A 24,009-nucleotide genomic window follows, 5' to 3' on the forward strand; every position below is an offset into this window, starting at 1 on the left:
CTAACAGATCTTCCTCGCCAGATCCGGCTCGGCGCCCCTTTTTCCATCCAAAGTTGCCTCCGAGGTTGCTTCCAGCGCGAGGATCGGGGCCGTAGAAGCGGGGTGGGGGGAGAGAGAGAAGACCTGCAAGCTGAGCCGAGCCTGCCTTTAAATCCCTTTCCTTTCTTGCACATGAAGCCCGGGCGCCTTTCTTGCAAGCCGGCGGAGATCTCATCATCGGCTGTGCTTTTGGGGGGGCGGGGAAGGCGCGGCTGGGAGTGAGCTTTCTCTTTTTTTGGGGGGGGAAGGAAGGCGACCCTCCTTTAGTGAGGAGGGGTGGGGTGGGGGGCGTGGGAGCATGCACCGCTTTTCGGGGCTCGCCCAGGAGGCCGTCCGCCCGGGTGGCCACCATGGACGGCAAAGGGGGGCCTGGCGCTTCGTCGCCTCCTTGGCCGGGAGCAGTCTACCTCGCCGGCACCCGGCGCAACCTCCCGCCGGAGCCCGGTCGCAGGGGAGCCGGCTGCCCGTGCGCTGGAGCAGCGCCGCCAAGGCCTCTGCGGTGCAGATGAAGGAGAAGCCGATCCGGGAGAAGATCCTCACGTTGGAATCCATGAACCCGCAAGTCAAGGCGGTGGAATACGCCGTGCGGGGGCCCATCGTCCTGAAAGCGGGCGAGATCGAGAAGGAACTGAGGAAGGTAACATTGGAGGGTGTGTGTGTGTGTGTGTGTGTGTGTGAGTGAGAAAGAAGAGGGTGACCAGCTGTGGATCATGGGCTTGGTTGCACCAAGAAGGAGTGGGTGGGGGTGACGAGAAAGGAAGTGACCAACTGTGGATCATGGGCTTGGTTGCACCAAGGAGTGGGTGGGGGTGACGAGAAAGAAGAAGGGGACCAGCTGTGGATCATGGGCTTGGTTGCACCAAGAAGGAGTGGGTGGGGGTGACGAGAAAGAAGAAGGGGACCAGCTGTGGATCATGGGCTTGGTTGCACCAAGAAGGAGTGGGTGGGGGTGACGAGAAAGAAGAAGGGGACCAGCTGTGGATCATGGGCTTGGTTGCACCAAGAAGGAGTGGGTGGGGGTGACAAGAAAGAAGAAGGGCACCAGCTGTGGATCATGGGCTTGGTTGCACCAAGAAGGAGTGGGTGGGGGTGACGAGAAAGAAGGGGACCAGCTGTGGATCATGGGCTTGGTTGCACCAAGAATGGCTGTGTGTGTGTGTGAGTGGGGGTGTGGGGGGTTCTGTGATTCAGCAAAGGAGGCGAGGGTGGCACGGAGCGCCCGCCGGTCCCTTGACACTCCCAGCCCGGCGCCCTCCCTCCCTCGCCCCAGTTTGCAGTCGCGGGCGGAGGGCGGCCAAGCAAGGCCTGCAGCGCGGCTCCTCTTGGGCGCCCGTCCTCGTCCCCCCCCCCGAACACCGCTTTGCCGGGCGCGTCTGGCCTCGCTGCCGGCTGTTCCGTCGGTCGCCGCCCCCCCCCCCACCGGGCCACTCCTCCGCCGTGGCCGCTCTTGATTGGGGCAGCCTCGGGAGGCCCGGCCGGAGGAGGAGGAGGAAGGCTCGCTCGCTCGGCCGTCGATCCTCTCCAGTCCCCACCCCCGGAGCAGATTGGCCGGGCTTGGGTGGGTCCTGGGGTGAGGTGAGCGCAGGGGTCGATACGCCCTTCCCTCCCTCCCTCCCTTCACTTTTGGGGTGCAGCCCCCCCTCCCTGGTTCAAACCGCAAGGAGCCCAGGACGCCGCAAAAGCGTGCACGTTTTTGTAGGGGGAAAAATGACTCCGAAGTGTGTAAGCTTCCCAGTGCTGCAGAATTCCGGGTCCGAGCGGGTGGGCTTAGGGCTGATGAAGCGTTCTGCAGAACTCGAAAGCTTGCACCCTTTGGGCCGCGTTTTCCTCGGTCCCAGGACAAGCATTTTCATTGCAAACAAGCATCAACTGGGATATTGAGAACAAGCCTGTTTTGCTGGAAATTAATGTCAAAATTGATAGAGTGTGTGTGTCAGTTTTTAATTGGTAACACTTTAGCGTGTCCCAACGGTACCTGCCTGGCTGAATACCATGCTCACCATGCTAAGTTAAACCCCAGTGGTAGTTGCCATCCAGATATGTTTGAGGTTGTGCTACACCTCTTGGTGTGCGCTGGACTGCTTGTAGTGTAAATGGAAAACATATGGTGGAAACCCCTGCTCCGTAAAACAATAATCTCCTTTGGCTACACTTAGAAGAAAATTACCTTTGCAACTTTTTTAAAATAACAATGTTCAGATAAACTTTCTCACAAAGTATTCCCAATTGTGTGAACAATTCCTCCCAGCTTTCTGGGGTTTAGCATCTGTCATCATGTGCATTTTGAAGTCATCTGACTTTTTGTAGTCTAGATTTTCTCATCTCAGTGAAGTCAGTTAAATGAATTTAACTGGCTTCTGCTTAATCAAGTTGGTGAATGGTTTCTGCTTTTAAACAGTTTGGTTTTTTTTTTTTTTTTTGGAAATTATTCTAGAGAAGATGGCCCCAAACCTTCCCTTCTTGTTTCTTGAAGCCTTGAAAATACTCTCTTTTTTTAAAAACAAGCTTTTTTCGGTGGGGGTGTGTGGGGAAACCGGGGACATGTTGTGTTGTCATTAAGAAAGAACTAGCAACGGTCCTTATAAATTTAAAGAACTGGAAAATGAGTGTGGTAGTTTTTAGCGTTTGTGTTATCTTGATATTTTTGCTAGATAGGTCTCCAGGACTCCTGAAACACACCAGAACAAATAAAGACGCCACCCAGCCGCCTTCCACCATTCAGCTGTGGAAGACTGCAATCGTAAACGGCCTAAAATAATATTTACTTTACTTCTGCCTCCACCTTCCTTTGATGTCATCAAGGATCCTGTTGCCTTATATAATGGGGTCATCGATAACTGGTTTCCAGAGGCTTTTCCAAGGAGAGCCTAATTCTGTTAATCTTTAAGGTCCTGTTTCACTGTGTGGTTCTTTTTGCCACTTAATATTTGCTGACACCAGACATTCTGCATTTTTGTTTTGTTTTGTTTTGTTCATTTGTTACTGAGGAATCTTTATCATTAACCCGGACTAAGCCTCTATAATTAACTTGCAAGCAATTTCTACAAGAAGAATGTGTTCACAGGATCTCTATTCTAGATTCCTTCCTCGAGCAATGTACAGTAGTTTAAAATATATGCTCGGGTGTTTTCAATTGGTAAACTTTTCCATCAAACAGCTGTCAATGCATTCCAGTGGGGGGGAAAATTCACCAAAAATTAACGAAGAGTCAGAACAAAGCCAAATTAAGTTTGCAAAGGTTTTACAAGGTGCACTAACTATTCCAAGCACTTAAAACAGTTTTTGAACATTTTAAGACACTTTTAAAATAGCGAAAACGGAACATCGCTAAGCGAAACAGGGGACCTAGACTGTCATCGCTAAGCGAGGCAAGGTCCCGAACATCGCTATGTGAAATTTCCCCATAGGGAACATCGCTAAACGGAGCACAAAATCATCCAAAAACCTCATTGCTAAGCGAATACATCATTAAACGAGGCAATCGCTAAGCTAGGCACCACTGTAGTTTAAAATATATGCTCGGGTGTTTTCAACTGGTAACCTTTTCTAAGACGAAATTCAAACACCATCCAACCACATGGCCTTAAGATGAGGCCTCTCCATGGTTACTTCCCTCCTGTTTACTTTTTTTTAAAAAAAAAATATCTATCATCTCAAAAGCTGGCACTCTTTTTTGCACTATTCAGTTGGCTTTGTATATTACTGCAGTATAGATTTTGGCACGTGCGCTTGACAATCCGAACCACAGCAACCTGCTGTAAATTGGGATTATTGTCCCCTTGTAATGAAGGTTGAAATGCAGAAACTTAGAGAAGGTGACCTGCTTAGGGACCATAAAGGAAGTCTGTGGCAGAGGAGAAGTTTTAAACCAGGGAACGGCACAGGTTCACAGCAGTCTCATGATAGCTCCCTGACGTACAGACCTGGCTGTTTGAGGGGAGAAATGGGTTCCCTTAATTCCTCTAGCATGGGAATCCTAGCTAGAGAGGTGTTGAGCTTGTTTGATCCGTGGATGTGCCTTTCCTCTGGCTCCCACCTCCCTGTCTCCTGGCCCCAGAGGCCACTGCCCCACTCTGCCTAATGGTAAGGCCGGCCCTGACCTTTCTTCTTCTGTTGCTGGTTCTCCCAGTGCAAAGGACGTTTCAATCTGCTCAGCCTTAAGACTTAAGTTGATCCACTCAGTGCTGATGTCTTTCAGGCAGTGTTTACTTTATTTCTCTTAAAGTTTACTCAGCCTTCAGGCGAGTGAGCCGTGCTTCCCGTCACATACACACGTATTTATCTATATTCATCCGTGGACCTTCACCGGACATCTACAGAATGCAAGAAGACACTTTTTTTATTACTTAACATTCAATCCACCAATACCGCACACATCTCTGGTTTGTACCTGGAAGAGCAACACCCAGTTTTAGAACAAAAGTATAAAAATATTTTGCAGTATAAAAATATTTTGCCCTGTTGAAATCCATCCAGCTAAGACGAGTGCCAGAAATCTCTCTACTTTGGCTGTCGGTGTGTGGGATGGATGGATTTACCCCTAAGCCCCTCCGAAGGTGGGTCGCAGTGATGGCTTGCGCCAGCTGTAGTCTGTGGGTGGAAGCAAGCAAGCCTGCTGGACGAGGGAGAGAGGTCAGGGGTCAAATGTGGGCATTCATGTGCTTATGGATGCAGACGTACAGTTATGTGTGCATGCGCGCGGACACGCAGTGTGGGGCTTGGAGTTCACATAGGATGAAACATGCTGTCTCTAGTAAGGAAGAGGTGGGGGGGTTGGGAAACATCGACGATGGGGCAGCATCCCGCTTCTTCTAAGGGGCCAGTTTCCACTGGTGGATAAAAAGGAAGAAGCCCCCCCACCCCCAAAGATGCATAAGGTTATCTGGAGAACAAGATTGACCAACTTCATTCTGACTCATGTTGGCCCTCCTTGTTTGGCCTTTGGTTACCCCGATATTCAGGCAGCACCTTTTGCAAGCGTTCCACCCCCCCCCCCCCCGTTCCTTATCTGCCTGTGACGCAGCTGGAAGAGTCCTCTTGTTCCCCGTGTGTAGCGTTTTGCTGCTGGACGACACAAAAAGCACTCTTTCGTCACTGCAGCATAAACTTTGTTTGCCGAAGGTCAATGGCAAAAGTCTGTTAGGTCTGGAGGATTCTCTTCCCCCCCGCCTCCAACTGACCTTGTGTCTTCCACTACCTCCCATGGAGGCTGTGGGTGATGGGGCTTGTAGTCCTCTAGGGGAAAGAGTTGCATTGTGCCTCTTATTTGAACCCTGCTTCTCAATAACACGCGAGCACTGTGTGGTTCTTCCCTCTGTGCTTGTCTTAGGCGCCCTGATGTGGTGCCTGAAATTTACCTAGCCATGACAGGCAGTGACATTTCCTTAGCCTTATATAACATGTTATCAGGACTCTGTGGATCGCCCAGGTTTTCTGGCTGTTTCCTTCGTACAAGTTCTACGTTTCTTTTTCGCCGAGTTCTTGCAGTTTGCAGGATGCTTCAAGCCTGTGACCTCAGGTAGGAGCTTGTTATGAAATTCCCTTCAGTGACAGTTACCCAGCGGGGAGTTCTGGATGGCTCGTAAGGCTCATCCGAGCCTCCGAGTGCCATCGGAGGTTAATTCCGAGGCTTCCTCTTTCGGTTACAGCTCTTGTCAGTTTGAATCCCACACAAGCTGTACTAGCAGAGAGACTGCAGCCAACGTGACATGTTGGGCAGGCTTGTTCCTGAGTGGATGATCTGATCTCTTTGGGAACCGATTTATCTATTAGGTTGCAACCCCGTCCTTCTGGGAGTATAGCCTGTGGAACTCAGTGGGACTTGTTTCTGAATCGTCACAAAGTAACCATAATCATGTGCTCTCAAGTCAATTCGGACTTTATGGCAACACTTTTCAGGGTTTCCCTCAGAAGTGGTTTGCTGTTCTTCCGGGGTTTCCCCGGGACTCGGTTGCTGGCCCAAGGCGGCCTCTTCTCCTGGGAGGCCCCATGGGGAATCAAACTCCCAACCTCCAGCTCTGCTTGTGGATATATGTGAGATGTTCAATTTTTTAAAAAAATTTCTATCACCAGTGAATTTCGGTGGGCAAATGAGGATTTGAACTCAGACCTCCTAGGTCTTCATTCAGCACGCTCCACGACACAATACTGGCTCTTGGGTCATCTTTAGGACACTCCAAAAAATGGTTCGGCCAGTTTTTAAGATGATGGGCCTCCTCATGCTTAAACATGGTTTTCCTCCCTGTAGGGATGGAGGGCTGGTTGATTTAAAGTTCTGTGTAAATTTACTAGGAAGAAAATCTCAGTGGGTTCATTCGGGTTTATCCCCATGAGGAAGCAAGCAATGGTATTGCACCATAGCACAGTCCTTTGGTAACATGTTTTTAAACATATTTTGTAATTTTGTTGAAGTATACCGAGCCCTAAAGTCCTTGGGGAAATTCTGTCTATCTGTCTTTTTACCTCGAAATCTCTCCCCGACAACCCTGCTAAGAAGGACTGGCTGTTGTTTTCTGTCAAGGAAAAGGTTCATTACATTTCAAGGCTCCATTAGAGCGAAGCTATACGTTATAGATACCCCATCATTGAAAGAGGAAATTCCTTAAATGCTGAAAGCAGCGGGAGCTTTTCTCACCTCCTGTAGTTTGGGAATTAGCTTGCTTTGTTTCATGATTTGTCTTGGGAAGTAGAGAAGACTTAGGGTATTTTCTCTCCCCCCCCCCCCCACATGGGGGAAGTTTCAGCTGCTAGATTTCTGCAGCTGAAACTTGTCATCCCCAGGGCTTTTGCTAGGAAATCCCCAGGACTTTTGCTAAGAAATCCCCAGGACTTTTGCTAGGAAACTTGTCATCCCCAGGGCTCTTGCTAGGAAATCCCCAGGGCTTTTGCTAGGAATAAAAATGTGCAAAACCCTTCTGTTTTCTCCACCGAGCCTAGCTCAGGCACTGCTCTTTTCCAGGAGACGTTTAAAGGTAACGGTATTGGCCAAATTCCCAAAGTCAGTTTTGCTCTGATATCTGAAGACAAATTCCCAAAGTTAGTTTTGCTCTGATACCTGTAATTACCTGTATTAGGGCAAAAAAAAAGGGGGGGGGGACTGAAAAATAGGTGCAAGATTTTGAGATTTCTAAATCTCTTCTCTAAGGGAAATATTACAAAAAGCAAGCAGGAAAGAGGAGGAAGAAGGAGGAGGCAGGAGAGAAGTTCTTAAACTTGCCACATTCCTGAGCTGCGTAAATGAAATTAGACGGCTGAGTAATGTTTGACTTCACAGCCAGTCCCCGGGCAGCCTTTGTACTCCGTCCAATGGGGCAGGAAGGGGGTCTTGCTTCGCTGAGCCCCACATCTTGGGAGGCCTTTAACCTTGTGTCCACCCCAGCCATCGGTCCATCGGCCGCATCCAGCAGCTGCCCAGTGTTTTCCTTTGAAGGGAAAACAGGCTCGTAATTCTCATCTGTATGATTCTTCACATGCAACAAAACACGAGCTCATCCTTTGTATGACAAACGCCTTCATGCATGCTGTCCAAACATTAGAAAATCTTGCCTTTTCGTTAATTTTTCCTTTGGTTACGTCTCCCAACAACATCCAGTTCCTGTTTTTAATATGAAGAGAGTGTGATTGCATGCGACTCAAATGCTGATCAGAAATTTTCTCTATAACATTTTGCCTTCCAGCACCATGGTTCAAGAGAACCCAGTGGTGTTGTATGTGGCAGTGTTTAACGGGCAGGCTGTACCTCCCTGGCTGTACAGTGGTGCCTCGCTAGACAGTTACCCTGCATGACAGTTTTTTTGCTAGACGATGACTTTTTGCGATCGCTATAGCGATTCGCAAAACAGTGATTCCTATGGGGGAATTTCGCTGGACAATGTTTGGTCCCTGCTTCGCAAACCGATTTTTGCTAGACAACGATTTGCTGTTCGCTAGACAATGATTTCGCTAGACAGCGATTTCAGTGGAACGGATTATCATCATCTAGCGAGGCACCACTGTATTCTAAGATTTATGAAACTGGCAACATGCTATCTCTCTCTCTGTTGTGCCAAGCCCACGATTAAGCTGTGTGAGGTTATATGGATGGGAGAGTAATGACAAATTCATGCATGGCAGATACATTTCAGTAGTGTTCAGTGATATGGTATAGACTCCTCAAATACTCCTCTTTTTCTTTCTCATACACTTTTTTGTAAGCAGAGGACATCTTCAGCATTCCTTCTGGTTTACCCGGAGCTTAGAAAAGCAACTTTTTGAGTTACAGCTCAGAGAATTCCCTAGCTGGCAACTTTTCCAAGCTGGCCCAAAATATTTCCCCATGAAACTTTCTTAGATAAAGACTCCAGCTTCTGGAAGGGCTTCTGAGAGCATGATCCCCTTTGTAAACAAGGTGCACGGGGAGCGTTTGCCATGTTTTAGAACCTAGCCTTCTTGTCTGTGAGAGGAGAATGATGGGAGGACGAGGAGCGTACCGGTTGAAGAAGCTTGGAAACTGGGTTTTGAGGCGGCCCAGCCTCCTTGCTTAGGGCTGCTGCATCCGAGGGTCAAAGGGGTGGTCATGTCCTCTAGCCTCTGACAGGAGAGGAACAGGATGTTCTCTCGTTGTGGCCAGTTTGGCAAAAACAGGGAGCCGGTGGGGCTTGCTGGAACGGTAGAGGTCACTGAGGAACCAGATACAGCCCACCCTGTTGTAAATGGCAATGCGTGTAAATGCAGTCACTTTCTTAGATAAAATTTTGATGGGTTATTTCTGTGCTTTTTCTTCCCTCCAACAGGGAATCAAGAAGCCTTTCACCGAAGTCATCAAAGCCAATATTGGGGATGCGCACGCCATGGGTCAACGGCCGATCACCTTCCTTCGCCAGGTGAGGGGCTGTCGGGCCAACGGAGAGCCCCCTCTCCAAAAATCTTACTTGCGAGAGTAATGAGTGAGGTCTACCACCAACATAAGCAGTAACCCAGTTCTGTGTTTTTTCTTCTTCTTTGCTCCCTGGACAACTCAGGTGGTTGCACTCTGTACGTACCCAAACCTGCTGGACAGCCCAAGCTTCCCGGAAGACTCCAAGAACAGAGCGAGGCGGATATTGCAGGGCTGCGGAGGGAACAGCTTAGGTACGCTTCTCATATTGGTTTAATTTATACATGTTTTGCTGCCATTTCCTTTAATGCTACAGCATTAGTACATAAATATATGGCTGTCTTTCTACGGCAATTTCCGATGCCAATCAAGACAGCCTACGTTTCATTTTGGATCTGTTTCTTTTAAACAGTGTGTGTTCCTTTTCCCACCTTCCCTCTTAAATCACATATGGGAAAACGCAGGCTTCCTCCCTTCTGGATTCCCCCCCCCCTCCCCAGTATCCTCCCAAACCAAAAGCTGAATTTGTTCAAACCCTGTTTCCTGCAGGAATAAAGCGCCCACATAATATGCCAGGCTACCACTTCAGTCCTAGGCGTGTTTACGTAGAGGCAGGGTGGGTTTGATCTAAGTCAAATTGATTTACATCATGATTTAGATCACAATTTAAAATTTAAAACTTAGATTATTATTTTTTTGATGATTTAAATCAGTGCTGTTTGTATACCTTTCCTGGATTGCTTCTATGGGATGTGCCTTCCATGGATCTCAATGGGATTTATTCTGAGCTCAGGGTCCGTAAAATGAAAAATAATCCACTCGGGTAGCAGAGCTGTTCCCCCTTTGCTGGTGAAGCGCCACAGATCGCGTCCTGGCTGCAGGGCATCGCTGAGAACTGCAGCAACCTGACAGTCTTGATTAACTTTTCCTGGCTCGGGATGAAAGCAATGTGATGTTTCGGAAGGCGCAATTAAAAAAAAAGAGACCTGTTCCCTGGCTTTGTTTTGGCTTTCCTTTTTTTCGGTGACGAAAGCTTATTTGACATTTGATGGGACTTGTGAAAAATCAGGGGAGGGCGGGCCGGGCCGCCGTACGATGGCGTTGGACTTGCTTTGCTGCTGTTCCATCTTGTCAGACCAAATCCTGCTTGCTTGTTTTGTGGCTTTCGGTCAAGGATGGGAAAAGTGTTGGGCCAGATGTTGTCCAGCCAGATGTTGCCCCCTGGGATCTGCCTTCCACACCAGGGCGGGCGGTGGCTGAAAATTTGAGATACGGCGTGTGAAATCCTCTCGCTCAGCATCCTAAGTTGCAACCCGAGGAGACCCTTTGGATCCATGGGGATCGGGGCGTGGGTGTCAGCTAGCTTCTCTGTAGGCCCCGTTGACTCTTGAAGTTGCAACTTGCTGTGCTAAGTGACAGGATTTCAGCCTCTGTGGGTGAAGGAGGCTTAGGGTTCTGCCTGCCCATTCTGCCCTTGGTCAGGACTTGGTGTTTCTTGCATTCCTCAGAGCCTGCCAAGGCCTTGAGCGTCTCTTTCCCTCAGCGCAGCATGTAACTTTATTTTATTTTATTTGAATCCACCGTGACATGGTTTCAAGTTATATCAGCCGCTGCAGTCCGTCAGCCTCCAGCTGCTTCGAGCGACCGCCTTGCGTTTGCAGGAGCCAGGGAATATCTCCCAGTTGACGTGCCTCGGTGGTAACTCAAGCCATGCCGAGACAGCAATACGGGGCAGATTTCGCTCGCAACAGCAGGAAAGTCCCCGCCTGTTACCACTCCAGCCTGGACAAGCCAACCAGCTGGATGGAGCTCACTCCCAAAGAGTGTTCCCCGGATGGTAGCCTAAATTTTATTGGTCTTGCAACGTGGATGGCCAGTTCCCTTCTTATTCAGGCAGACCGCCTCCGCTCAGCATGCTGGATTTACAGGTGTCACCTTGTGGAGTAGATATGTTGCATTAAATCTTCCCTCCGGGCATCATGTGTTGCTCTAGATCGGTGGTCCCCAACCTGGGGCTTCCAGAGGTTCTTGGACTACAACTCCCAGAAGCCTTCACCACCCTCACCTCTGTTGGCCAGGATTTCTGGGAGTTGAAGTCCAAGAACCTCTGGAGGCCCAAGGTTGGGGGCCGCTGGTCTAGATCTTTTGGATCACAATTCCCATGAATTCTAGCCAGCACAGCAGCAGGTGAGACATCATGGGAGTTGTAGTTCAGCAGCCTTTGGAGAGGAACATGACTTTGCTCTCTTGGAAGCCTGGTGCCCCCTTAATGTATTGAGCTTGAGAAACACACATTTTGATGCACAGGGAGACGTGAATCTGCTTTCCACCCGATCGCCGCCTCTCCTGTCACTTCCTGTTTGAAGTTGTCATTGCAATACCCTGAAGTGGTGCTTGTGGTCATTCTTACCTTTCCTCTCGAAGGCGTGTCTTTGGGATATATAGACGATAGGTGCTCACAAAGGCAAATAAAGGCCAGCAGCGTTCCTAGAGATTAATGGAGGATATTAGTTCCAGACCTGATGGAATCTGAAAATATGAGAAATGCACAAGCTCATTCAAGGCCAGGAGAGCTGCTAAGACTGGCTTGGCTTTAAATCCCAGGCTTCAGGATGGTGGAGAGGATTTGCCCTGGATTTCAGATGCACCCTGCAATTGTATGCGGACAATTGGCTCGGTGATCAATTGGACACGCTGACGTTCCATCAGCTGTATGGAGGTGTTCCTATTAGGACATGCTCACCACACATTAGGGGATTGTGTGGGTCTTGCCTCCCTGCTTGGTCACTTCCATCATCTTGAAATCTTGGAGGGGGGGGGGGAAATCATTCCGAACGGGAGAGCCTCTTTGGTCAGCAGAACTGCACCTGATTTCCCCCCCCCCAGGTTCCAGGTCATGTGAGGATGGCCTCCCTTCCCGGTTAGTGGAGGCTCTCCTTGTCACCCACCACACTTTCAGGGTGTCAACCCAGGGGACGGAGGAAGGTGTTTCCACCTGCTTTTAGGTGGATGGAAGGGACTGCTTTGGGAGGCAAACAGGGAGGGAGTAGCATCCTAGCTCTTCTCCCAAACTCTCTGGCTCTCTTAAGGACTAGGAACTTAACAAAACCCTAGCCCCAAAGAGGGCCAGCGGTGATGGAGCAGTGTGGGCCTCGCAGCATGGTCCCAGGTCCCCTGCTTTCCTGCGGCGGGTGCAGAAGGAGATTTGAGTGGTTTCTGCACACAATCTGGCCCCATTTTCTCCTTGGCCTCAGGCAGCAAAATAACTTGGTCTGGCCCACGATCAGCAATCCAGAGGTTCAAATCTCAGGATTTCTTCCCTGGTTTCCCTCCTGTTGCTCCATGCTGGGTCCCTGTCTCTCAACAGGTTCTTACAGCGCCAGCCAAGGGGTGAACTGCATTCGGGAAGACGTTGCCGCCTACATCGAGCGGCGAGATGGAGGGGTTCCCGCGGATCCGGACAATATCTACCTGACCACCGGAGCGAGTGATGGCATTGCAGTGAGTTTGGCTTTTATCGCCTGCCCGACATGGAGTAATAAACGGCAGCCTCTTTTACACCTTCCTTCCCGAAGCTGCTGCCCTTATTTGATCTCCATCTCCCCCTTGGCCGTGCTGTCCCTCGGGTCTGATGGGAGTTGTAGTCCACAGGATCGGGAGGGCACCAGACCTGGGAAGGCTGCATTACAAATGGAGGGGCTCAAGGCCTTGGCATGGCAACTGGAGGCTCTCCAAGCCCACTGTTTCGAACAATCGGGGCTAGAGATGAGCCCGAACCACAGATTTGGTGGTTTGCGCCGGTTCATCCTTTGGACGAAAAGGTGTTTGGTGCTTCCAATTTGGCCAATTTCCAAACACACATTGGGACTATGGGGCTCCTGGAGGAGGTGGGCCCTCCCAGTGTTGGAGCTTGGCTTGGGAGGGGGGGCAGCAGTGTTTGTCTGGAATCGTGGGCCTCGGGTGTTGTTGAGAAGGGAGGTCTCTTCCCCCCCCAATGCTCAGGGAGGTTTGGCTCCGCACTGACGCTTGGGTCCTCCTTTGCCACCACAAGCTGTTGGTATCCCCCCCCCCCCGAACCACTGACAGACTTCTGGGTCAGTCAAGACAGAAGGACAGGAATCTCAGCAAAATGTCTGACATGACTTTCCGGGCCCACAGACAAGACCCTTCCCCATTGCCTTCAGAGAAAATAAAGTGGTGCCTCACTAGAGGATGATAATCCATTCCACTGAAATAGCTGTTTAGCAAAATCATTGTCTAGCGAAAAGCATTTCCCCATTGGAATGCACTGAAACCGGTTTAATGCGTTCCAATGGGGAAGAATCGTCGTTGTCTAGCAAAGATCAGGCATAGGAAAGCCGCTTTGCGAACCACCGATCAGCTGTTTAAATCGCTGTCTTGCGAAGCTTAGGTCCCGAAACCACCTGTTTTGCGAGCGCGGAGGGAGCTGTCAAAATCATCATCTAGCGAAAATTGGTTTGCGAAGCAGGGACCAAATATTGTCCAGCGAAATTGACCCATAGGAATCACTGTTTTGCGAATCGTTATAGCGATTGCAAAAAGTCATTGTCTAGCGAAAAAACTGTCATGCGGGGTAACTGTCTGGCAAGGCACCACTGTATATTATAGGAGGCACTGGCTCCCTATTCCACCCTTATGGCCATCTCTTACTCTGAAAGTTTTGGTCTAAGATCTTCTTGATCCCCGAAGGAGGCATGGCTGGAGGAGAATAAAAACTGGCGTTCTTCAGCAAGTTGTGGAGAATAGCTTTATGGTGGAAACCCTGAGAGCCAGTGTCGTGTCCTGGACAGGGTGATGGAGCAGGACTCGGGAGATGTGGGTTCTAATCCCTTGCTGGGCCATCGAAACTCACACGGGAGAATGACTGTGAAACCACTCTTTAAATGTCTCACATACCTCGAAAACCTAAACTCTTCCTCCGGTTCTCTCCTTGTTTTCCTCCAAGAAAATTGGGAAACTTGGAGGGTGAAATAGGGGCAGCACAATTTTGGCTGACCTTCCGTGGGAGATCCACCCCGCTCCCCTCGAGTGGGAGTGTACACAAGGGTGTGATTGTGTTGCAGCAAACCAAACCTGTCAATATTTGCCCTGTTGCCTCCACAGATTTTGATTTTTGTCAATTTCATTTAATTTCAGTTAGGTTAATGGTTCTTCTTTCCCTTCTTGGCTGCCTCGGGGGAGGAAAACACATAATTAAAAGGCCATCGCCTGGCCTGGTTAGGTATTGCAGAACTCCTTTTTTGACGGTTTTATTGACTCGGTGTTCCCATGGTCTTTGAGGTGACAATAAGTTGGGAACAGACATAGGAACAACCATCTGCATTGAGCAGAGGTTGCCAGAAAATGGTGCAATGCGATGAATCGGTGCCCTAGTTTCCTGTCTTCTTAATGAATTTGAAATCAATTCTTCTTTAGATTTTTTTCCCCTAGATTTTAACGTTAAATGCCAGCCGTTTGTCACACTCATCTGTAGTTGCCAGCTGTGGCCAGAAGTCAGTGGAGGGCTGGTATTTTGCAGGAATCAGCCAGGTGGAAGCTGGGAATATGAAAACAGTGGTGCGGGTTCAGACAAACATTCGCTTCAACCCAACATCCTGTTTCTGTCCGTGCCTGGCTGAGAGGGCCTGCGGACTCTGCGGAGGGAAATTCAACATACACACAGGTGGCTGACACAACTTAATCAGAGCTGCATCTTTCGTGTATTTCTAAAAGCATCTGTGGGCATGAAAACATCCCCAGGAAGAGTCTGGTTTCGCAAGCTATCCCTGTTGCAATACAAAGTATTTAAGAAGGCTTTGATATTGGATGGGCAATGAAAAGCCATTAAGTTTACAAAAGACCTGTCCCCCTTTTATTGACCCAGCCTGATTCAGCTGGCTGCATTTTTGGATTCTTGTCTACGGCTAGGGAATGAGTGCCATTGAGTTTATACTTTCACTGCTGTAGGAATGCTTCATTGTTTTGGGATTGTGGGCAACCTAGAAGCTCGTTAAGTGATAAGCCCTCCTTCTTCTTTCCCTTCCTTCTTGACAAAGACTATTCTAAAGATCCTCGTCTCGGGAGGCGGGCGATCCCGAACCGGCGTGATGATCCCGATCCCACAGTATCCCCTCTACTCGGCCGCCATTTCGGAATTGGATGCCATTCAGGTGAACTATTACCTCGACGAGGAGAACTGCTGGGCCCTCGACGTGAATGAGCTGCGGCGCTCCTTGAACGAAGCCAAAGCCTACTGCAACCCGAAGGTCCTTTGCATCATCAATCCCGGGAACCCCACAGGTACGCAGAACCTTTCCCCTGCTTGTTGTCCTTTTCGTTCTGTCTCTCTCTTCTGTTTCCTTCCAAGAATCAGGCCTTGGCTTTTGTTGTTATTATTAATTTTTTGGCAAGTGTCTTACCTGGCCCTTCTCTCCTGCCCTTAAATTCAGGACAAGTTCAAAGCAGAAAATGCATTGAAGATGTGATCCATTTTGCCTGGGAAGAGAAGCTGTTCCTTTTGGCTGATGAGGTAAGGAATCTCATGGATTAAATATATATAAAAATATATCTGGCATAAGATTTCATAGGAGTCTCGATCCTACCCTGGAAGAATAGGCTGCAGTCAGAAAGGCTTATGCCTTGGGTCCTTTTAAGGAGAAAGGTGGGATTAAAAATATTTTAAATAAATAACTGCCATTGGTTAGTCCTCACAGGACTGCATCAGGCTAAAATGTCTCTCCTTTATCACAGGGCGTGTATTTTCTGCCATGTCTTTTGCCTTATGCATGACATACAGTTTGTAGTTCCTAAGCAGAAAAAACTCTTCCTGTGTTTTCTGCTGGCACAGGTTTATCAAGACAATGTCTACTCGGAGAGCTGTCACTTCCACTCCTTCAAAAAAGTCCTTTATGAAATGGGCCCAGATTACTGCAACAACGTGGAGCTGGCCTCCTTCCATTCCACATCCAAAGGATATATGGGCGAGTACGTTTTCCTCTTTTTCTGGGATTTATTTCGTTGTTCACTTTATATCCTGTGTTTTCTTTTCTTTTTTAAAGGCCAAGGCAGGTCACAGTCCATCTAATCATGTAAATATGTTTCACATTTGTGCAGTCAGGGTATGCAGGATTTTGTCTCATTGTATGTGTGCTAGGCACATGCACTCCAGGATCAAAAATGGGAGTCTCTAATCAGCAGCAGTCTGCCATTGATGATGACATCATTCCTGCTGTGCAGGCAGAACTGCTCAGCAGGATACTGGATATGGTTTAACTTAACCTTTCAGTTTTGGTTTGTATTTTCCCCCCCTTCAAAACTCCAGTTGACGTATCCTTCCTAACAAAAATACAGCTCAGACAAGCAAACAACATTTCCCAAACTGGCATCCTATGTAGGTCTTCCTCCCCACTTTATGGCTACTTAGGTTTGTGACCTTCATGTCAAATTATAGAATCCTAGAATCATGAAGTTGGGAGGAGCCTATAAGGCCATCCATCTAACCTCTTATATCTCCTATCATCTCTGATTGCTGTGGCTGATGGGAGTTGTGATTCATAGCCTCAGGAAGGTACCACCTTGAGGACAGCTGTCTGCGTTGGTGGGTTGTCTTTCTGCCACGCCACAGGTTTGACTGTGTTGCGTTTTGCCCGTCTGACGCCTTTTCCTGTTCTCTGTCCGTCTGTCCCTTGTCCCCCCCCCCCATCGCTCTCAGGTGTGGCTACCGAGGGGGCTACATGGAGGTGGTCAATCTCCACCCGGACATCAAAGGGCAGCTTGTGAAACTCCTGTCCGTCCGTCTGTGCCCGCCGGTCTCGGGACAAGCTGCCATGGACATTGTGGTTAACCCTCCTATGCCTGGAGAAGAGTCGTATGCCCAGTTTATTAAGGTGGGTTGGGGGCTGTGTGTGTGTGTTTGAGAGAGAGAGTTGTGCAGGTTTACGGGAGGCATTTGGACCATAATACTTCTTCAGATCCTTCTGAGCAAGTGGGGCTGTCGAAGCCGACACCGTCATACATTTGCTGGGCTCAGAGGTGCCTCGTCGGCCATAGTTATTTTGGAGGAACTCCTTCCTGTGTAGACTTTTTATGGAGTGTGGGCCTGAGGCTGAAATGCTAGTCTTTCCAATAGCAAGAGGCTTCTTCGGGATCAGTTTGGGGAGGCTGAGTTTGTTTATTTAGCATATTTGCATCCAGCCTTTCCAGCATCTGTTTTAGGTGGCCAGCAATGTTTTATATCTTTAAAAGCAGAAAAATCTGCAGTAATACTGTACAAAAGCAGCCGCTGGAATCCAAATCGCCCGTCGCTTGAGAAACAGAGATGTCACAAGAGTCAGTAAAGTACCTGTGTAATTGGATACACCTTAATAACCTTAGAAAACAGCCTGAGCATTTAAAATACCTGGAAAGTAACCCCATGTCTGTGTGACTGGATGGAGGGCTTTTGCAGGTTGCCAGTGTGAGATTTTTCTCACCAAGCAAATATCCATTTCAGTGAATGGATTTTTCTCAAGCAAGAGAGGAAACAAATCCATTTCGCCTCTTGGCCTTCTGCAATTCCCAAATTCACGTACGCTCCACACAGTGCGTGCTATTTGCTCTTTTTAAAAGGTGCCCACTGCATGCAAAGGTGCCCGTCATGTTGTGTCTTGGACCTTGGACTTCAGCTCCTGACATTTTGGGTTAGGTTTCAAGGCAGGCTCGCCCGTACAGGATCTGTCAATACATGCAGGGGATCCTACATTTGGGGGGGTTCAGAGCAAGTTCTGCATCACCGTTTCTCTACAGCAGGCATGGGCAGACTTTACATTTAGAGGATGTTTTTAACCAGCGTTTTGAATACCAACCACTGGAACTGTGTGCACAAGGCATGTCCTTTGGAGTGAAAGAATTCAGAGTCTAGGCATGTTGTTTTGGGTCGAACAACTGGATGGAGCCCCTCTTCCACACACGCACAGTCGGTTACTCCCAGACCTTCTCAGGTCCCCTGCTCTCACCCAGTGGCCTGCAAGAATCCCCACACCTCCCCGTCGAGGCGCCCGTAGCAGACTGGTCGGTCCATGAAGGAAAAGGGGCAGCCGTGGGTCGAAGTTCTGAGAAGTGCCGCTTCGAGGAAATCAAAGCTGCCGCTGAACAAGGCGGGTGGTTTTGAGCACCACGGGGCTGGTTTGCTTCCTGGTGAAGCTAACCCTCGTTTTTTTTTCTCCCTGAAATAGGAAAAGGAGTCTGTCTTGAACAACCTAGCCAAAAAAGCCAAGCTCACGGAAGACATGTTCAATCAAGTCCCAGGGATCCACTGCAACCCACTCCAAGGAGCCATGTACGCTTTCCCACGGATCTTTATCCCATCCAAGGCCATAGAGGTGGCCGAGGTGAGCTCATATTCCTTCCCCCACCCCCTATTTTTACTGAAGGGAGTTTGGGGGATAGTTGTTGAGCAGGGATCCTGGTTTATACCAGACATAAGGCGTCCAACTTTCAGGATCCGCTCTGCTCCTCAAACTCAGGATCCAGCCTCTGCAGCCACATTTGGCTCACAAAGAAAGGCTATTTATTTGTTCAGTTCTTCAACTTACATCTCCCACGGAGCGTTAAAGGACATTTCTGAGTGCCACTCAGTCTGGGAATGTACGGTACTGCCAATAATTAATTACCAGATGCCTGAGTGGGGTACTTAAATAGATTTTTGTGCCTCACTCCTTGGAATGTGTTTGGATGTTACTTCTGCTTCCCACCTTTTGCTTTAATATTTGTTTGATCCTCTTTTTTTAGCATTTGTATACTTGCTGATTTTTAATACCGTCTTTGCATGATGTAAGCCAACTTGGGTCCTTCTTAAGGAGAAAGGCAGGGTAGAAATATTTTTAGTAAATAAAGGACCGGAAAAGCTCTCACAGTTGGGAATGTGAAGAAATGTTGCCATGGGGTTGGTTTTTAATTCCGATAACCTGATAATTCTCCAGCCCTCTTGTGGGATGTGGTGACCTCCAACACGATACCAAACACCACAGAGACAAAAAGGCCCCATGCAGGACACTTGTGTTTCGCTGGTTCATGGAGCAAAGCGACCAGTGTTGTGGCTTTAAATGTTGCATATTTGGGGGAAATGTGGAAAATCAAGCACGGAAAGGCATACCATGGCTCCAAACTCAATACACAGTTCTCCTTATTGAGGCCAGGCGAATCATATTCTAGTGGTCTCATTTGACACCCGAGAGTAAGGCGAGTCAGGATGATGGCCACGCTTGAGTCATGCCCCTCTCAAATCTGTGGGCCATGAAGCGGCTAGATTGTGAACATTTAAGCCCCCAAAAGTGAGGGCAGCTTTCACCGTTGGTGTGAGGCCTTTTTCAGAGGGCTGGTCAAACGGAAACAAGCTGAAAAAGACGCCAGTGTGGGGAGAAATACATGACCGGCTGGGCTGCCTTGTTTGAAGTGACGTCTCTTTCCCTCCTTAGGCGCATAAGATGGCTCCCGACATGTTCTACTGTATGAAGCTCCTGGAGGAAACGGGAATCTGTGTCGTTCCTGGGAGTGGGTTTGGTCAGAGAGAAGGCACGTACCATTTTAGGTAGGTGGACTCTGTGGTTTTTCATAGCCAAACTGGTTGGGTTCGATCTTCATTTGCCAAGTTGTAATTCTATGTTTTTCTTCTTCTTCTTCTTCCCTCTCCTCCTTAGGATGACCATTCTCCCTCCGGTAGAGAAGTTGAAAATCTTGCTAGACAAAGTGAAAGACTTCCACATAAAATTTCTGGAAGAGTACTCTTAAGGAGAATAAAAGAACTGTCTTTCTTCATTTCTCCCAGAATGTGTGAATCGAGAAAGCGAAACAAAGCTGTGATGAGGGAAAAAAGTATGCTCCCGGTCTTCTTTAATCAGATCCACCCTAGCGGGCAGCTATGCCGTTGGAACGGACCTGCATCTCTATCCCCCCCCCCGGCCTCCCCCAGCCCAGCGTCCATGACGGAATATGCTATTACTGCTTCAATTTTATGGAAAGAGATGGACATGAAGGCAGGATTTTTCTTTCAAAGAGAACAGTTTTGTGCCTTGACCAGAAAATATGGGAATGGGTAGGGCTTGTGTTCTTGGCGAAATAAGAGAGAGGGAAGTTCTTAATAAGAGTTTTTAGCACTGTTGTTGTTTAGAAACAGTGACATTGCAATATTTGATCTTAAACATGAAAGCGACATTTGACCAACGTGGCGACTCGTCAATTAATGTTCCTCTGTGGTGGGTTGGGGGCTAGCGAAACATCCCCTTCTACTGAATCTCAAAATAATAATAATAATAATTGTACATTTGTAGTTTTTGGGACAGCCCGTGACTTGTCTGTGTTTCTGTATGATAATGTTCACTTCTGTGAAGCAACAGGAGGAGATCATTTTTTTTGTTGGATCGTGCCCCACCTCCCCATCTGACATTTAATTTGAGCAGGCCTTCGCATTACAAAAAAGGTACACGTTACAGTGCTCTGCTTCAGGATTTAAAACAACGAGGGTAGAAGGGTGGTGGACTCCGACCTCCATCTTCCTCCACCCTGCATGGCCAGTGATTTGGGGATAGTGGGGGCAGGAGTTTATCAGTATGTGAACAATTTTCCCTACCCTTGATCTTAGAAATTGCCAGATGTCTGCTTTCACAGCAATCCCTATTTATCTTTTGCTTGCAAGCATGAATGAAAATTAAAAAAAAAAATAATTGGGGGCTTAGAGGGAAGTCTGCAGCAGATGTGATCAGAACACCACTGTCTGGCTTGTATCGGAGTAGATACTGCTGTAGAAACGGGAACGTTGAGTAAGTTAGCCGGGCACAAAAGAGAATGTAATTTAAAGTCTAGGTTGGCATGGTAGTAATTGTAAAAGGTGTACAGATTTCTGTTTTTGGACTTCATCTCCCAGAATTCTGAGAGCTGTTCTCCAAAAACGCAAACCTGCATGCCTCTGGGTATTTGCTTGTATAGAAGAGGGCAGCCAGTTTTACTTCAAATCGTTTTGAGTGGAAAAGGACCGTAGACAAAGGGGCGAGGGTTGGAAGGTCACGGAATGTGTCAGAAAGTAAGGTTCCCATTCAGCTATTTGTATTACTATCTGGATGCTCACCTGCCTCATAGGATCCTCCTTTTTTAACCCGGATAAATGCCAACTTAGAAGCTCAGTGAAAAATTACATGATTCTTTTGTGAAGGCTTTTACCTTTCTAAGCCTCCTTAGGACTGCACCGGGACCTGTTTCTCTAGAATATTCTAGAACAACGCAGTACAAAGTGGCAGTCCCATTGGCGTCAGTTTCTTTGGTTCTGTAAATGTGTTTTTTTGCGTAGGCTGTAACACATTGTCCCCAAACGACAGGGCAGCACGCAGAAGCCGGCTTTCCACCTGGCTGGACTGAGTGGAGCGGCCTTTCCTGCCCAGGCTGGTTTCTCGTTGCCAATTAACAAGGCATTCTTGAACCACCTCGGCCCATCTGGAGTTAGTTTTGAGACATAGTGGAAGATGCCCTGTTGTTACTATTTCGCACGGACGACCGACATTTCAGTTGTGTGCCTCGGCCTGGTTTAGGATTTTGGTATTTTGCTGGAGATTGCCGAGGGTCAAAGTTCAAACCGCTGGCCAAACCCTTTTCTAAGCGGTGAGTTGCCACCTCCTCCTTTCTAAACCAGGGCTTGCAGTCCTACACGTTTACTTGGAGGATATGGGCAGGATTGGACCATGATGACGCTGTGGAATTTGAAAAAAAAAAAAGCAAATGATTGTTATCTCCTTCATGGTATTATTTGTCCTGGATGTGCCCCTCTGCCAGGATGCAACAGCCCCTAAAAACGGGAACAAGCTTTTCCCAATATTGTCTCCTCCGAATCCCACCCCCTTATAAGAGCCATATGAGGACAGGAGCATAAGAGACGTTGCCCCTGCATGTACTGATCACTTCGCCCACCGATGCTCTGGACCTGGCATGATTTCTTAAGCATGGAAGCAGAGTGAACCTCAGCTGATAATCCCGTTTGTTTGTTTTTTTAAAAAAGTTGTAGTAAGTTTAACTCTTCGAAGACTTCAGTTTAACAAAACCAAATTTTGGAGCCAATACATTTCTCTCCCCTCAACTCTTCAGGCCGGGCGGTTGGGAAAGGCGGTCCTGTAATGAACTCCTTGCGCTCTTGCCGTGGTAGTTATGATATATTTTAAAAATATTTTTGTAAATGGAGTTTTTTTCATGGGTTTAGGGCAAGGGGTGGGTGGGGAAAGGGTAACATTTGTAATCTTATTAACCCGATGGGTTTTATATTTACCTTGTGTTTACACCCAGTGTTCCGGAAAACAATGCAAGGTTTACATGTTTCTAAATAATCTTTTTTGCAGTGGGTGTTTTCCTGAAGATTTTCTTCTTTCCCCCTCCTTCCCTTCCCTTCAGTCTTTTAAATACAGGGGTGGGCAACAGTAATTTCAGTTTATTTTTAAACCAAGGGTACAAACTACCTTCCGCTGTGTTTTCTAAAAAATCTATTATGGTGCCTTTTTGATTTCTGGGACTGCAAGAGAGAATGTATGGTTTTATTTCCCCCCTGCATCTGTACAAGAATTGCGTGTAAGAAGTCATCATACAGTTGATTGTGTTTACTGTTAAGGAATAAAGTTTGACTCAGTTGTGCTTGAGTTGAGGTCACCAGTCTGGTGTTTGAACTCAGAGAATGTTGTTTCTCCAGTAATAGTTTCGGGGGTTCAGCCCTAAGACATGGGGGAAAATTATGTCGTGGATTGTTCTCATTCTTGTTTCATGTTAGTCTTTGAGTAATAAAGCAGTCTTAACTTTACGATGCATGCTCGTAGGCCTGCGTTTCCTACAGGTGCTCCTCATCATGTACGACAATGACTTTTTAAAATGTACCAACAACTTCAATAAACAAATAAATAAGCACTATGAGAACCTGTCTGATGGTGGAAAAAAAAATCTCAGACGTGAAATTTAGCAGAGAACAGGGGCCCACGTGGCAGGAAGAGAGGGCACATCAATCTTGGGGGGGGGGGGATTTGCCGTGTGCTTATCAGCACATGTTTTAATGTGAACTTTCGTGGATAAGTTAATGTCTTCAGACTTCCTTGTCTCAGTGTGGAAGAGCATCTCTGGACTACAAGGTCCATTAGATATACAGAGGTCCCTAGACATACAAAAAAGAAGCCTGGGATAAAAAAGGATGACATCTTAAATGGAAGCGCTGTGGCTGACCTGTATTTCAGCTCAAATCAAATTCCTGGGTTCACTCGTCTAAGTGCATGCCCATGGCAATGACTTTTTAAACGTACCCACTGCGTCAGTAAGACAGGAATTGCTGTTCGAACTTATCTGATGGCATGAAATTGGAAGACCAGAGATTTATCAGATAATTCCCAAGTGTAGGAAGTGCAGATGCTCATCATCATCACCACCACCACAACAGTCTCTTATAGTCACACAAATGCTTCGGAAGAGCCTCGAAGTGCAGGCAGCTGTGCTGAGCGGTATCAACCACCCAGGAGCTGGTCTTTTGTAAAGCTAAAGGGTCTTGATTGCCCCTTCAAGCTGATCAAGGCTACCTATAACAATATATCTTGTGGAAAAGCATCATTCCATCCAGCTTAATATGAAGGTCAAAGGAAAGAGAGGCGCCTGAAGGAGGTGGGAGTTTGACTCAACTGCCCCTCTTTGTCCAGAACTTCTAGTGCGTCCACCTTGCCAGCCACGCTTCTGTCTTAACTTCTGGACGCATTTATTAGTACTCTTATTCAGGTACACCTTTTTGAGTTTTTCTACCTCTCTGGCCCATTCCAGGCGGCTGGTCAGGCCCACTCAGAACTTGCCCGGGCCCTCTTGACCAAAGTTGGGTGCCTTGTTCTGACTCCTGGAGCTGGCCTTAATATGGAGAATTTTTGAGCTCGCTCACCCCTTTCCTAGAAAAACAGGTGGCTTAGGAGGAAGGTGGCCACATACGAGAGAAGAGAGGGCTCCTCTGCCTTTAACCCTTTCCAGCCTTGAACAAGGAGCCACACCTGTTGACAGAGCGACTCCCAGGCTGCTCTTAAAGGTGCGGGAGTTTTCCCTCTGCATTTCAGGATATGGGCTCATCCTTACAGAGGACTAGGACC

At 48.0% G+C, this 24,009-nt stretch overlaps 1 protein-coding gene and 1 long non-coding RNA gene across 2 annotated transcripts; one reads left to right on the forward strand and one right to left on the reverse strand.

Moving 5' to 3' along the window:
• Positions 1–310: 310 nt before the first annotated feature.
• On the forward strand, positions 311–21,638 carry GPT2 (glutamic--pyruvic transaminase 2). The gene is made up of 11 exons (XM_020788295.3): positions 311–676; positions 8,811–8,900; positions 9,039–9,147; positions 12,261–12,394; positions 14,950–15,193; positions 15,343–15,422; positions 15,741–15,877; positions 16,605–16,779; positions 18,106–18,261; positions 19,348–19,460; positions 19,570–21,638. The coding sequence occupies exons 1-11, from the start codon at positions 338–340 to the stop codon at positions 19,658–19,660; spliced, it is 1,668 nt and encodes a 555-aa protein (XP_020643954.3). The 5' UTR covers positions 311–337; the 3' UTR covers positions 19,661–21,638.
• Positions 5,502–8,356, reverse strand: LOC144584416 (uncharacterized). Its single transcript, XR_013538646.1, has 2 exons — positions 7,094–8,356; positions 5,502–7,055 (listed from the first exon to the last, which is right to left on the reverse strand). It is a non-coding gene; the product is annotated as an uncharacterized LOC144584416 (long non-coding RNA).
• Positions 21,639–24,009: the final 2,371 nt, after the last annotated feature.

Source organism: Pogona vitticeps, chromosome 10, assembly GCF_051106095.1.
Source record: "Pogona vitticeps strain Pit_001003342236 chromosome 10, PviZW2.1, whole genome shotgun sequence".
Classification (NCBI taxonomy): Eukaryota; Metazoa; Chordata; class Lepidosauria; order Squamata; family Agamidae; genus Pogona; species Pogona vitticeps.